The following is a 13,707-nucleotide window of genomic DNA, read 5'->3' as shown; positions in this document are numbered from 1 at the left end:
GCAGGAGCAGGGGGAGAGGGAGAAGCAGGCTCCCCACTGAGCAGGGAGTCCGATGCGGGGCTCGATCCCAGGACCCTGGGATCATGACCTGAGCCGAAGGCAGACGCTTAACGACTGAGCCACCCAGGCGCCCCTGAAACGTTTCTTTTTTAAAAAAAGATTTTATTTGAGAGAGAGCGCGCTCCTGCACACATGTGCGTGCGGGGGCAGGGGCAGAGGGAGAGAGAGAGAAACTCAAGCAGACTCCACACTGAGCGTGGAGCCTGATGTGGGGCTCGATCTCACAACTGGGAGACCATGACCTGAGCTGAAACCAAGAGGTGGATGCTTAACCGACTGAGCCACTCAGGCGCCTCTCCCTGCAATGTTTTTAAGACTCATGACTCACGTATCCATCTTTAAATATTATACAGTATTATTCTGTGTGCCTTTAACTTTTACATAAATGGTACCAGAGATGTTAAGTCTGCTCCTTGCTTCTTACTCAACATTACGCTTTTCATATTTATCTGTGTTGATAGCATACCCAAGTATATACCCAAAAGAACTGCTAGCATGTGCTGTATCCACGTTTTCAACCTTATTATTTACTGCCAAATTCTCTCACAAGAGGCTGAGAGAGGCTGAGGCTAACCAATATTCTTGCCAATGACGACAGTGTTGAGACATTTCAAATTTTACTTATCTGATGATGTAAAATTGTTATCTGATCTTAATCTGTATTTTCCTGACTATAAGCAAGCTTGAAATCTTTTTTTTTTTTTTTTGAGTTTTAGATGTACAATATAATGCTTCAATCATTTTAAATGTTACTGTACTCTTAATCCCATCACCTAGTTCACCCGCCCCCCACCCTCCTCCCCTCTGGTCACCATCTGTTTGTTTTCTATAGTTAAAAGAGTTTTTGTCTCTTTTTCCGTTGTTCTTTTGTTTCGTTTCTTAAATTCCACATATGAGCACACTCTTATCAGCTTTACTGAGGTATAACTGACATACAAAGAACTGTGCATATTTAATGTGTACAATTTTAAAAGTTCGGACACGCAAACACTCGTTATACCATCACCACACATGAGATACTAGATATATTCAACACTCACTAGAGTTTCTGTATCTCCCATTGTTTTTTTTTGGTGGCAATAACACTTTACATGAATGAGAACCACACTCTTTATAAATTCTCAAATACATAAAACCATATTGTTAACTTCAGGCACTAGAAGTTTCATATTTTAACACAAATGTATTAATCTTTTCCTTTATGGTTTGCACTTTTTGTGTCTTATTTTAAGAGCCTATTTTTCCCCTCCAAAAAATATTCTAGAGCTTCTTTGAAAGTAAGAAGGAATTACACACACAGAACCTTAAATTGAAGGTTAAAGAAACCTCAAAGTTATGTTTAATTTTCTTATTTTCTGTATATGAATGATTATAGAACGTCAACCCCAGGAAGGCAGGACTTTGACATATCTCGTTCTTCTTTCAGTCCCCAAAACCTACCACAGGGCCTGATATACAGGCAGGGCTACACATATAAATACATATTTATATTTGTTGATGATACTGGGATTAGGAAGTGCCATCAGAAGCGAAAAAAGATTAGATTACAGGCAAAAACAGAGTGGCTGTTGGCTTTATATCAAGACTGAAATATAAGGCTAGCCATTATATTTCAAAGTTACCTCTGAGCTGAGATCATAAACAAAGGTAGTTAAGAGTATGGTTAAGAACTTGGTAAGGAGTATAAAATGACTTAAAAAAAATCAGATCTAAATTATATTTCTGATGTATGATAAAGAGATTTATAGAATCTTAGAAATCAGTTGATAAAAGTCTTGTCATTTAAACCTAGTGTATCAGGGCACCTGGGTGGCTCAGTTGGTTAAGTGTTTGACTCTTGATTTCGGCTCAAGTCATGATCTCAGGGTTGTTAGATTAACCCCGTGTTGGGCTCTGTCCTGTGGAGCCTGCTTCAGATTCTCTCCCCTCCCCCACATCCCACTCTCTCTCAAAAAATGAAAAAAAAATTAAAAGCTAGTGTATCAAAAACATAAAATGACAGCATATATGATCTTCTTTACCAGTAACATAAACTTAATACTAATTAAATTTACTTAAAAAGTAAACTAAATTAGTAGCACCTTGTTACACTGTCAAAATTAAAAGTTGAATTGAGAAACCACCAAGGAGCTGGATGAGTACTTAATTTTTTTTTTAAAGATTTTATTTCTTTGACAGAGAGAGCGACAGAGAGAGAGGGAACACAAGCAAGTGGAGTGGGAGAGGGAGAAGCAGGCTTCCCGCCGAGCAGGGAGCCCGATGTGGAGCTCGGTCCCAGGACCCTGGGATCATGACCTGAGCTGAAGGCAGACATTTAACGACTGAGCCACGCAGGTGCCCCGAGTACTTACTTTCTGTTCTGCTGCTGTCTCTGATGCAAGAGCCGACGGTGCTGTGGATGGAGGTGAGTTGTGTCTGGTCTAAACATTGGGGCCTGAGATCTGAGAAAAAAAGGGAAAGGTTTTTAATTCTGCTGTCCTGTGATCTGAAGTTTTAGAGAATGTTGTCAGTATAGGATAACTTGACACAAGTGCACTCAAGGGAATGTTCAAGTCTATTCTCAGGAGATCTTTCAGAAGGAAAAGACTGATGTATTTTTACATGTCCTCTACAAAAACTAATTAATTCTCAACTCCTAAGAAGAGGATCATAAAATTTGAGTGCATTAGCAGTGGAATAGTAGAACTATTCTTCCTAACTGTAAACAGAAGTCTCGTAAAAGATTTAATGTAGTTAAGTTTTAAGATTTAAGATTTAATGTAGTTTAGTTTCAACTATTTGGGAAATCATATTGAAAATGTATGTGTCATGGTCAATTTATGTCAACTTGACCATAGGCTATGGTGCCCAGTTGTTTGGTCAAACACTAGTCTAGATGTTGCTGTGAAGGTATTTTGTAGATGTCATTAAGAATTAAGAAAAAAGAGGACCTTTGAAAATGTGGGTGGGCTTCACCCAACCAGTTAAAGGCACTAAGAGCAAAAACTGGTATTTCCCAGACAAGAAGGAATTCTGCCTCAAGCCTGAAACACAGACGTGCTGCCTGAGTTTCTAACCTGCCAGCCTGCCCTACAAATTTCAGACTCAAGACTGCAAATTCAACTCTTATCTGAATTTCCACTTTGCTGGCCTGCTTTATTCATTCTTTAAAATAAATCTTTTTGTTATATAAAGTTTTATGTATGTGCATACATACATACATATGTGTGTATACATATATTTCATTGGTTCTCTCTGAGGAATCCTGATACGATTATGACATGTAATAAAATACAATTTCACTAGAAGCAGGAACCTGAACCTGTTATAAAACCAGATTAGAAATGTGCAATTTAGCTAGCACCAAGATGAGCTGACTACTTAGCATCTACATCTCTGGTCCTTAGCATGTGGTAATTCTTGTTAAGTGATAAGCACTTTGTGCACCTGTGTGTTTGTAAAATGGATATAAAGTGAGACCTAAGAAATGTCAGAAGAAATAAAAGAGGTGATTAACTAACAATATGCAAATTACACAGGAAGCACGTGCCTTTAGTGAAATGTTAATTCGTAAGAATGCCTGGAGACTGTCAAACATTTTTGTGTTTGATGAGTAGATTATCGAGTAACATCTCAAAACACACCCCTTGCAGACATGGAGGCCTCACTGACAAAGAGCCTTGGGCGACTGATGGGTCAACAGTGGCATTAGTTTGCACACCTTAGGTTTTGCAGGTGCGGCCCTGGGCCAGGGGAGTGCTGGGGCGGAGGCGGCGGAGCGGCAGGGGGCGCAGCACTAAAGAAGGCACGGAAGCCGGGTGCTGGGGGAAGCACCTGCCCTACTCGCCCTTGCAGCAACTTGGGATTCATGGCAGCAAGCGGACTACCAACAAATCCAGGGACCCGTGCAAACTGGCTGGGAGACATCCGTCCAGGCGGTAGCTAGAAAGAGGGACAAGATCTCAGATTTAGTGAATCAGCAAGGCCTCTTGCTTTTATCCACAGAAAAGTGAATACCGTTTCCATCAATAACTTTGTTTGAAAAAGTGAAAGAAAAAATAAGAGGCAGTAGAGACTGATTAACAGCAGAGAGAGAGATCACCTATGAATGTTAGGAAAGCAAGAGAGCTCTTCATGGGTTTGGCTTATCACAGGCTTACCTGTGCTCCTCCAAGAAGCTGTGCTCTCTGGAGAGGGCTGAGAACAGGAGGAACACTAGGAGGAAAAGGGTGACCGAGTAGGGAAGAATTCTAAGGAAAAAAAAAAGAAAAAGACAAAAAATTATACATAGTCTGTGAAATAGGTAAATCGATATAATAAAGGAATTTAGTAGGAATACAGCATAAACTTGGATATAAAAATGCTCAAACTGTATCGTCAAGCTGTCTATGGAAGGAATATGAAAGAGAGCAATGCTAGAAATCAGGAAGCACTATGATCATGTAACCTGAAGAAGGAGGCGGTAGGGTGAGGGAATGAAATAGCAGGAAACCAGATGACCATGCTGGGTGTGAATTTTTAAAGATTAAAAAAAAAAACCCAACTCAGGTATGAAACAACTGAACATGATGAACCATGCCTTCTGACCTGGGGACCGTAAGATCCAGAAATTCAAGTATGGAGACTATAAAAAGCACACCTAATTTAGGAGATGTCTATATACTGGTAGCGATCAGGAACCATATGCTGCACGTTTTCATCAGGTTGTGAAGGGACATACCGGGACACTGCAGAGCTGGTTTGGAGACACTCTCTCACCATAGGGAGCAGGATAACGCGGTGGCATCGGGGGTCGGACATGGACAGGCTTCGGACACAGGATCTATCAGGACAAATATATACACAACTACACTCAATGAAGTCAGTTTTTCCTCCACCTACACTCCCTCCCCTCAAGTACTGGTAGAGACACAGAACTCAATGCAAAGCCCTACTTCTAAGCAAATCGCTACGGCTATGGGTTCACGTAAGAACCTTTGGTCACTTCCTCTCGTAAACACCAAGCACCGTGCCACTTGTAACTGAGGAAGATTTAGCTAATTCTCCAGTTATCCCCACCCTTCCATGCTATCTGAGGGAGGTACCAACAGATATTCTGACTTGCAAATTCTCTGCAAGAGGATATTATTTTGGTAGCAGTGAGGGAGAAGGAATGATAAGAAAGCTGGAGGATTAACTAAGTCCTATTCTGAAGCCCCTGTGATATGGCCGCCATGCTCAGCTCTTTTGTGATACATTGTGACTCCACCGTTTCATAGAATACTGAGCCTAACTAGGCCATACCAACACCACCCTCCCCCCATACCTTCCAAATTGGCCTTCCTTTTCAGCTGCTGGTTTCAGGTGGAGGAAAGTCTATGGAACAGGACTGCACAGGCTCTAGGGAAAGCAGGGATATCTTAAAGGTAAAAAGGGATGTGGACAATGCTGTGTGTCCCCACTCCCCCCGGTCGTCAGTTACCTCTCTGCCAATGTTGTGGGCAGCCAGCAAAACACTTGGAAAAGGATATATACACTACATGTGGCTAACTACCCTTTTTCTCCCCCAGTTAAAAGGCAGCAGCAACAGGAGCAGCACCAGCAAAGGGCATTAGGGAATGTGTCTCTTATTTGTACTACCTTCTCCTCTAATTGGCTATTTCTCTTTCTCATCTAATGCCTACCCAAAACTTCCACCCTCCTCCCAGCATTGCCAACTTCCCAAATAATTTTGCCCAGATTCCCAATATCCTGGGCTGAGTGCCTGTTAATGAGAGGTACCTGTTGGTTGAAGCTGGGTACAGCCATCTGCTTAGGTGGGGTGCCTATGGGGACAGCTCTAACAGGAGGACTCCCAATGATAGGTGAAGTTGACCGCCGTGGTAATGCACGCTCAGAAAGGTCTCGATCATCTTCTGGACCCTGTGGGGGCCTCTGAGGCAGGGCATATTCTAATACAGACACCGTAGGCATTTCCTAATTGAGGAAATAGTTAAAAAAGAGAGAGAGAGAGAGAAAATTAGCCCATAGCCACCTTAAATTGTTTTAGTAATCTGTACAGATGCCAAAATCATCTTGAGAAATTATTTTTAAATTTTATTTCATATCCAGTAAAATTCCCTCTCTTTGGTGTACACTCCTCTGAATTTTGATAAATACATAGATTCATGGATCTACTGCCATGATCAAGAACAGAGCAGTTTGGTTACTCCCCAAACTCCTACTGTAGTGTCCCTTAGCAGTCAAGCCCTCCCACCACCTCCAACCATTGGTAGATACTGATCTGGTCTCCATTCCTGTGGTTTTGCCTAGAAACACTTAAGAAATTTGAATTATAAGCTAACAAATCTGAATTCTAATGGTTCCCTTTCAGCCTTTCAAAATAAAGCACAGTCAAGTGAGCATTGCCTGGAGGCTGAGTAAGTGTACAATCAACCAGTACAGCTATGAGCACTGGGTTAAGTAATCAACACAATGGCAAATGATATACATCTACACATTGTTTCAGTAAGGAAAGGATCAAGACAGGAGTTTTCGGATACTAGGAATTTGCATAAAGAGAAAATGCTTAATACCTGAGCAATCAGTGGCCCTCGGATTCGTCTCAGAACTTCAGATCCATCCCAGATGCTGGAATTGAGACTTCCTGGTTGGGGCTAACAAAAAAGGAAAACACATACACAAAGTCTGGAATAGTGAGAGCTTTCTGGACAATTTACCTGCTTTCGGTGAACAAGGCTCCCAGAGAGTCTCAACTGCTTGAGAAGACGAAATTACAGCGTTCCAGAAGATACATTATTCCCTACCTTCAACTGCTGTGATCAGGAATTATATTAACAGTTTTCTATGGTATATGCAAGTTTCTCAGGGTAGCAGATGAAACAAAATGGCACAGCTCAATACTTTACCTTAATTACTAGTTTGCGATAGTTCTCAAATCAGAGTAACTTACTTGCAGAACTGGCCTGGTCTGCACTGCCCTCATGATAGCTGGATCTTCTAGCTCATTTTCAATCACCATCTTACTGAGCCTTTCTGCCAGATTCTCCTCATGGTCACCCAACAAGTCCATCTCATCCCTTTCTCCATTGCCTGTTTGTTCATTAACTGCTGGCAGCTTCTCTTCCAATTCAGCCAGGCGCTCATGTGCTTCCTGCCAATCATCATCTGTAAGGAAATCATAAGAAATATAGTTCATACTAAGACTAGAAGTTTTATGAAATTCTTCTGTTAACCAAATGAACGACTCTAACTTCAGAAGATAGTAAATTTCCACTTAGAGACATGAAATAAGATTTAAACTAAGGGGCATAGGAAAGTGGGCTTTTCACTATTAAGGACTAATAACATCATACCAGGAATATAACTCAAGCACTTAGAGTGATAAAGCTTAATACGTTACCAGTGGCATCCAAACTGTATTCTGAAAATAATTTCTAAACTGGTGACAGGTATGTACACAACAACCCGTTGGTTTTGAGATTCTTTTTTTCTTTCCTGAAGATTTTATTTATCTGTCAGAGGGAGTGTGTGCGAGCGCACAAGCAGGGGGAGCGGCAGGCAGAGGAAGAAGCAGGCTCCCCACTGAGCAAGGAGCCCGATGAGGGACTCGATCCCAGGATCCTAGGATCATGACCTGAGCCGAAGGCAGACGCTTAACTAATGAGTCACCCAGGCATCCCTGGTTTTGAGAGTCTATGACATATCAGGGAAAAAGTTAAAACTCACTGCATTAGCATACACGTTCTTTTAGATTATACCTGCCATCTTTTTTACAAGCTCTCCAAACCATTTATCTCATTCAATTAATATGTGTTGAGCACCTATTATATGTTAACGTTTTAGGGACATGGGATAGATCAGTGTACAAAAGACATAGAGATCACTGGCCTCCGGGGCGCCTGGGTGGCTCAGTCGTTGGGCGTCTGCCTTCGGCTCGGGTCGTGGTCCCAGGGTCCTGGGATCGAGCCCCGCATCAGGCTACCTGCCTCACAGGAGGCCTGCTTCTCCCTCTCCGACTCCCCCTGCTTGTGTTCCCTCTCTCGCTGTGTCTGTCAAATAAATAAATAAAATCTTTGGGGGAAAAAAAAAAAAGATCCCTGGCCTCCTACAACTTTCCTTCAAGCAGGGAAGAGACAGATAATAGACAATAAATTTAACAAATAAGTAAATTAGATACTATATCAGGAAATGAAATGCTATAGGCATATGGAGGAAAAGCAGGTTGAAAACCTTAAATGGGATCACCAGAGGTACACCTCATTGTGAGGGTGACATCTGAGCAAAGATTCAAGGGTAAGATAGTTAGCCATGTGGATTATCTGGGAGAAAAGTGTTCCACACACGATCTTGAGAGATAGCAAGGACTGTGTCTGGACTGGAATGATCAAGGAAGAAGAGCAGGAAAAAAATGAGGCCAAGTAGGCAGTAGGAGGGAGCTCCTTTTGGGCCTTTTGGGTCACTCTGACTGAAATGGGGGGCCACTGGAGGTTTTGATATGGCTTGACTTTTTGACAGAAACAGTCTGGTTGCTTTATTGAGAACAGATTCGGGATGTGGGGGATGAGCGGGGAAAGGAGCAGAAACACTGGAAGCATGGAGGCCTGCCGGGCAGCTACTGCAGCAACGCTGGGGCGAAGGTGATGGTGACCCGGACCTGGGTCCGGTCCTCTTCCATGTTAACAACACCCTGGCTATCCCTGTACACTCCTATATAGTCTGTAGCACTGGCACTCGCTGGTTTTCTCACTTTGTATGCCGATGCAGCTTTAGTTTTGAGTCCTGCTCAGCATAGGTAAAAATCTTCACAGCCCTCCATCAGCTTCTCAAAACTAGACCTTATTTCCATCACTCTGTCATTCCAGTACTCCTCCATCTCATCGCTCCCTTCTGCTTCCACTGGAAAAGCTCTACGCACTATTTTGCTCCTTTTGGCATTCAAATTCAGATTATCTTTCCCTCCTCATGGAAGCTTTCCCTAAATAATCTTTTCATTTTAATGCTATCTTCACCTCATCTAAACATGCAAGACTTTCAAACTCACAAAAACCCCATGTATTCCTATATACTTTATTCTTAGTTTCGTTCTTTATGCCCTATAAAATTCAACAGAAAGGGATAACAGATCATTCTCTCTTTTTTTAAGATTTTATTTGTCAGAGAGAGAGAGAGAGAGAATGCATAAGCAGGGGCAGAGGCAGAGGGAGAAGCAGACTCCCTGTTAAGCAGGGAGCCCCACGCAGGACTGGACCCAGGGATCATGACCTGAGCCAAAGGCAGACACTTAAGTGACTGCGCCACCCAGGCACCCCCATGATTCTCTTTATAACTAACATAAAAACACAGAATTCTTTCTGCAGGTGTCCTCAGTGGCAATCCTTCTCACATAATTTCTCTATATACCTCATTAAAAAAAAGGGGAAAGAAGAATTGGAAGCACCATAACAAGAAAAGAAAAAGGTGCCTGGTATACACGAAGGGTATAATAAATGGTAGCCACTTAAAAAAAAAAAAAAAGATTTAGATTTATTGACAATTTTCTGAGGGGCTCATGTACAACTTGTTAAAATTATCTTTTTTCCTGCTTACAAAGAAAATACACATTAATTAAAAATTTAAACATCACAAAAATATGTAGCTTAGAAAGTTCCCCAGAATTCTACAGGTTGTTAAGTTTTTCAAAATGCATACTATAAAGTTTAACTTGTTTCTTTTTATTTAAGCAATACATCTTGGACACTTTTCATGTACATACACTTGCATGTAACTATTGATAACATTATCTCATTCTTTTTAATGCTGTTTAAGATTCTATTCTATTGATATACTAATTTAACTTATCTCTTACTGATGGAAATTTGGATTATTTGCAAATTTTCAATGTAATGATTAATACCGTAATATTACATATATCTTAACATCTTATGCAAATATTTATTAAGTAGGCTAAGTAAGTCCCTTAAATCCTTAAAATTCATTATTTTTATTTCATAACAATGTATCACATAACACTAGTGATCCAAAAAGCAAGTGAAGGGAGACTTCCAGATGTATAATTTGGTATGATGAGAACCACTGTCTAGTCTTTGGGCACTGTGGTATATTTGAATGTACTATTTGTGGTAAAGAAAAAAACTCACTTTAGATCAAAACTACAGTATTAATTTAAATTATGAGTTATCTGGAAAAATATTCTTAAAGATTAGTGTTATTAAAAATCAATTGTACTGGGTGTTATATGCAACTAATGAATCACTGAACACTACATCAAAAACTAATGATGTACTATATGTCGGCTAATTGAATTTAAATTAAAAAATAAATCAATTGTGACATTAATATTTGTGTCATCTTTGCTAAGGAAGAGTAAGCTGAGCACGTTTTTAAAGGATAGATTGTTTGTTGCAATTTTACTAACTCAGTGATGCCAAAAAAATGGGGACTCTATAATCCTGAATGAGGGGATTTTTTTTTTTTACATTTATTTCCCCAATTTAAGAAGTTAATTTGTTAGTGGTTTGCTCTAATGCAGAAGAGTTCTTAAATTTGTGTTGTCTTCATTCACCACGTCCCATACTCGTGCTTACTAAGTTTATCAGATCCTACCAAAGATGAATAGTTTGTCCTTAATTTAAAAACACTGGTTAAATAGCCATATTCTGTGAGGACGGCTCTGTTGTGAATTGACTATTACTGTTTCAAACATGTAAGCAAAGGAATCTATGCCACAGAATCCCATCATTATCATTTTAGGTTTTCCTTGCTCTTGTGAAAACTCATGTGAAGCAATATGCCAAGAGATCACACATCTTTACCATTAGAGGATACTTCACTCGTATCTTTTTCAAATGACCTAAAAATAAAGTTACTTAGATATGCCAACGCTTGACCTCAATCCACAATGGTCAGAATGATAAAGGGTAGGCAAAGGAATACCAGAGAAATGAAGAAAAAGTAGTATTTGTTTTCCTTCAACTAATTAATTTATATCCTGATGTGACAGGTTACTGAATCCACCCACACACCCCCTCCCCCACCAGCTGCTGTCTATCTCAGGAATATTTCTGAATACACACAACATGAAAAGGAAGTACAGGTGATTTACTTTTAAGGCAACCTAAATCCCTAAAGATTATAGCAGCTATCAATAAAACAGAAGTGGGAAGAATGGGGACCCCTTCCAAGCAGAGGCAGGAGATTCCCAGAGATTCCTCAAGGACTTTTGTTTAAACATAACTGGTAGTTTACCCTGATTGTATTTATAATTACTTCACCTCTCTCATACTTTCCTTCCTCATTTGTTAAAATGAGGATGATAATAGTACCTACCTCACCAGGTTCTTGTGAGGATTAATAATAAATATAAAACACTTAGAATGGTGCATAGCAGATAATAAGCACTGTGTAAGTGTAAACTTTTATTTTTAGAGAATGAGTTGAGATTACTGTGACCATTTACTGCTCTAAGATGATGTAAACATTTTTCCATGGAGAAGACAAGGACTAGTTTTTTTTTTTTTTTTAAGATTTTATTTATTTATTTCAGAGAGAATGAGAGAGAGAGCACGTGAGAGGGGGGAGGGTCAGAGGGAGAAGGAGACTCCCTGCTGAGCAGGGAGCCCGATGCAGGACTCGATCCTGGACTCCAGGATCATGACCTGAGCTGAAGGCAGTCGCTTAACCAACTGAGCCACCCAGGCGCCCAAGGACTAGTTTCTTAAGGAAAGATGACATCAGAGCATTAGTAGCCAGTGACTTAAAATAACTACTAACAAGTATCATTCAAAACACCCACTCTTTGAGTTAAAAACTATCAAACCATAACATATGTCAAAGGCCTGACATTTTACCTCCTGGTTTAAATTCTTTATACCAGCTGTCTATCTACCTGTACGGTGCATTAAACAAATCACAGGCTGACTTAGCAATTTTTTTTAGTAAATAAATCTGTGCAATATTTATATCAAGATATTATGAAGAGTTAAGTTTTTTTTAAAAAAAGATTTTACTTATTTATTTGAGAGAGAGAGAGCTCGCGCACATGCACAAGTGTGGAGAGCATAAGTGCGGGGGGGGGGGGGGGGAGTGCGGAGTTGGGGGAGGGTAGAGGAAGAGGGACAAGCAGACCAAGCAGACTCTCCACTGAACAGGGAGCCAGCCACGGGACTTGGTTCCAGGACCCTGAGATCAGGACCTGTGCCGAAATCAGACACTCAACCGACTGAGCCACCCAGGCGCCCCTGAAGAATTAAGATTTTAACTTTAGGGGCACTTGGGTGGCTCAGTCAGTTAAGTGTCCAACTCTTGATTTTGGCTCAGGGTCCTGAGATCGAGCCCTGCATTGGGCTCTGCACTGAGCATGGAGCCTGTTTAAGATTCTCTCTCTCCCTTTACCCCCCAACTCGTGTGCATACGCAGACTCTCTCTCTCTCCCCCAAGAAAGATTTTAACTTTATAACTCGTATATATTAGAAGGATTCATATTTGGAAATCTTTTCTCCATTATAAACTTTGTTGACCAAGAAGTCTTTCTTAATCATTTACGCCCTAGGGTACAAAGTGGGCTAACCATATGCTACTTCACTGCCTTTACTTCTTACTACCTGTTCTTTTACCATGTAACCCTAGGGGCTTTTTCAACGTGTGTGAACTTTTCTTTTTCCTACCATATCGCATACAGTTTTGTACACTCTAATGTCCTTTTAAGGCAGTATTTTCCCCAACTTGTGAGGAACACAGAAGCAGAAAAAGATTGTCCATAGCATGCTGGAAGTCAATGAGAAGAGATGAGACTATTTCTCTTCTGTCCAGGTTCAAAACTGAGGACATCTTAGTGTGCCATCTCATTTTAATATAATATCTCTAGATCAATTCCATCAACTTTATTTAATCCTGAGGAATTTGCTAAAAAAAAATAACATTCAGTACAATACTTTAAAAGAAAAGGAGCTCTAGAAACAAGCACACAATGTTTGTAACTTCTATTGTATCCTACAGGTTATTACTAACTTCCAAAAACAATTTGCAATTCGCATCAGTTCCTTGCATTTGCAATTCTATTCTGCATCTCTTTCCCAGTGATCTCCATGGAGAGAGAACAGCATCTTAGATCATGTCAGCCTCTTGGAGGCTCTCATCTCCTCAACTATGGCTATGATCCAAAAGGTCTTTGGTTTCCTTCTGTAATCAGTCTCGCTTCTACCTTAAGTGCTTCTCTTGCTGCTCCTGATAGTGGCAGTTTTAATCTCTACTGAATTTTGTAAACCTTGACTAACAATACTATGCTTTCTCATTTTTTCCAATTAATTCAGCTCAGTCTAAATTGTAATAAATTCAAGCTACTCACATCATTGCAAAATGAGTAACCATTATCACACCTTTAAGACCTTTTATTTGTTTTTGATATTCAACATCTTAAGATCAGTCACTATTGTGAAATTTCCTCTTGCTACTTAACTTTGAATATTTGCTGCATAGACAGAAATGCTGATTCCAAAGAAATCACACATATTTACACGTCCCAGCAGAAACAGTTATTGCTACTTTTCAACACCAATGGTTAAAGCAAAAATATTTGCATTAACTCTTACCTACTTCTTTTTTGAAAACACATTTTATTAGTATATTTGCTCTAGGATCTCTAATTCTCAAACTTTATCATACAAAATTGTTGCCTAAGTTTCCCATTTT

General features: G+C 40.2%; 1 protein-coding gene and 1 non-coding gene across 4 annotated transcripts in view; one reads left to right on the top strand and one right to left on the bottom strand.

The window, feature by feature from the left end:
• Window positions 1-13,707, bottom strand: part of PATL1 (PAT1 homolog 1, processing body mRNA decay factor) — a 37,912-nt gene that overhangs the window by 21,300 nt on the left and 2,905 nt on the right. For 2 of the 3 annotated variants that reach the window (XM_081798053.1, XM_081798052.1), the window contains exons 3-9: window positions 6,971-7,185; window positions 6,594-6,674; window positions 5,800-5,994; window positions 4,760-4,861; window positions 4,200-4,289; window positions 3,761-3,981; window positions 2,412-2,501 (exon numbers count right to left, since the gene is read on the bottom strand). In XM_081798053.1, the coding sequence (XP_081654179.1) occupies window positions 2,412-2,501; window positions 3,761-3,981; window positions 4,200-4,289; window positions 4,760-4,861; window positions 5,800-5,994; window positions 6,594-6,674; window positions 6,971-7,185 (994 nt within the window). The remainder of the gene's footprint in view (window positions 1-2,411; window positions 2,502-3,760; window positions 3,982-4,199; window positions 4,290-4,759; window positions 4,862-5,799; window positions 5,995-6,593; window positions 6,675-6,970; window positions 7,186-13,707) is intronic. The other variant, XM_081798054.1, reaches the window with a different exon arrangement.
• Window positions 1,551-1,623, top strand: LOC115937514 (small nucleolar RNA SNORD49). The gene has a single exon (XR_004072786.1). It is a non-coding gene; the product is annotated as a small nucleolar RNA SNORD49 (small nucleolar RNA).

Source organism: Leptonychotes weddellii, chromosome 11 (genome assembly GCF_054177405.1).
Source record: "Leptonychotes weddellii isolate Sample4059 chromosome 11, ASM5417740v2, whole genome shotgun sequence".
NCBI classification, from domain to species: Eukaryota; Metazoa; Chordata; class Mammalia; order Carnivora; family Phocidae; genus Leptonychotes; species Leptonychotes weddellii.
The sequence above is the reverse complement of the archived record's forward strand: the minus strand, read 5'-3'. Positions and strand labels throughout refer to the sequence as shown.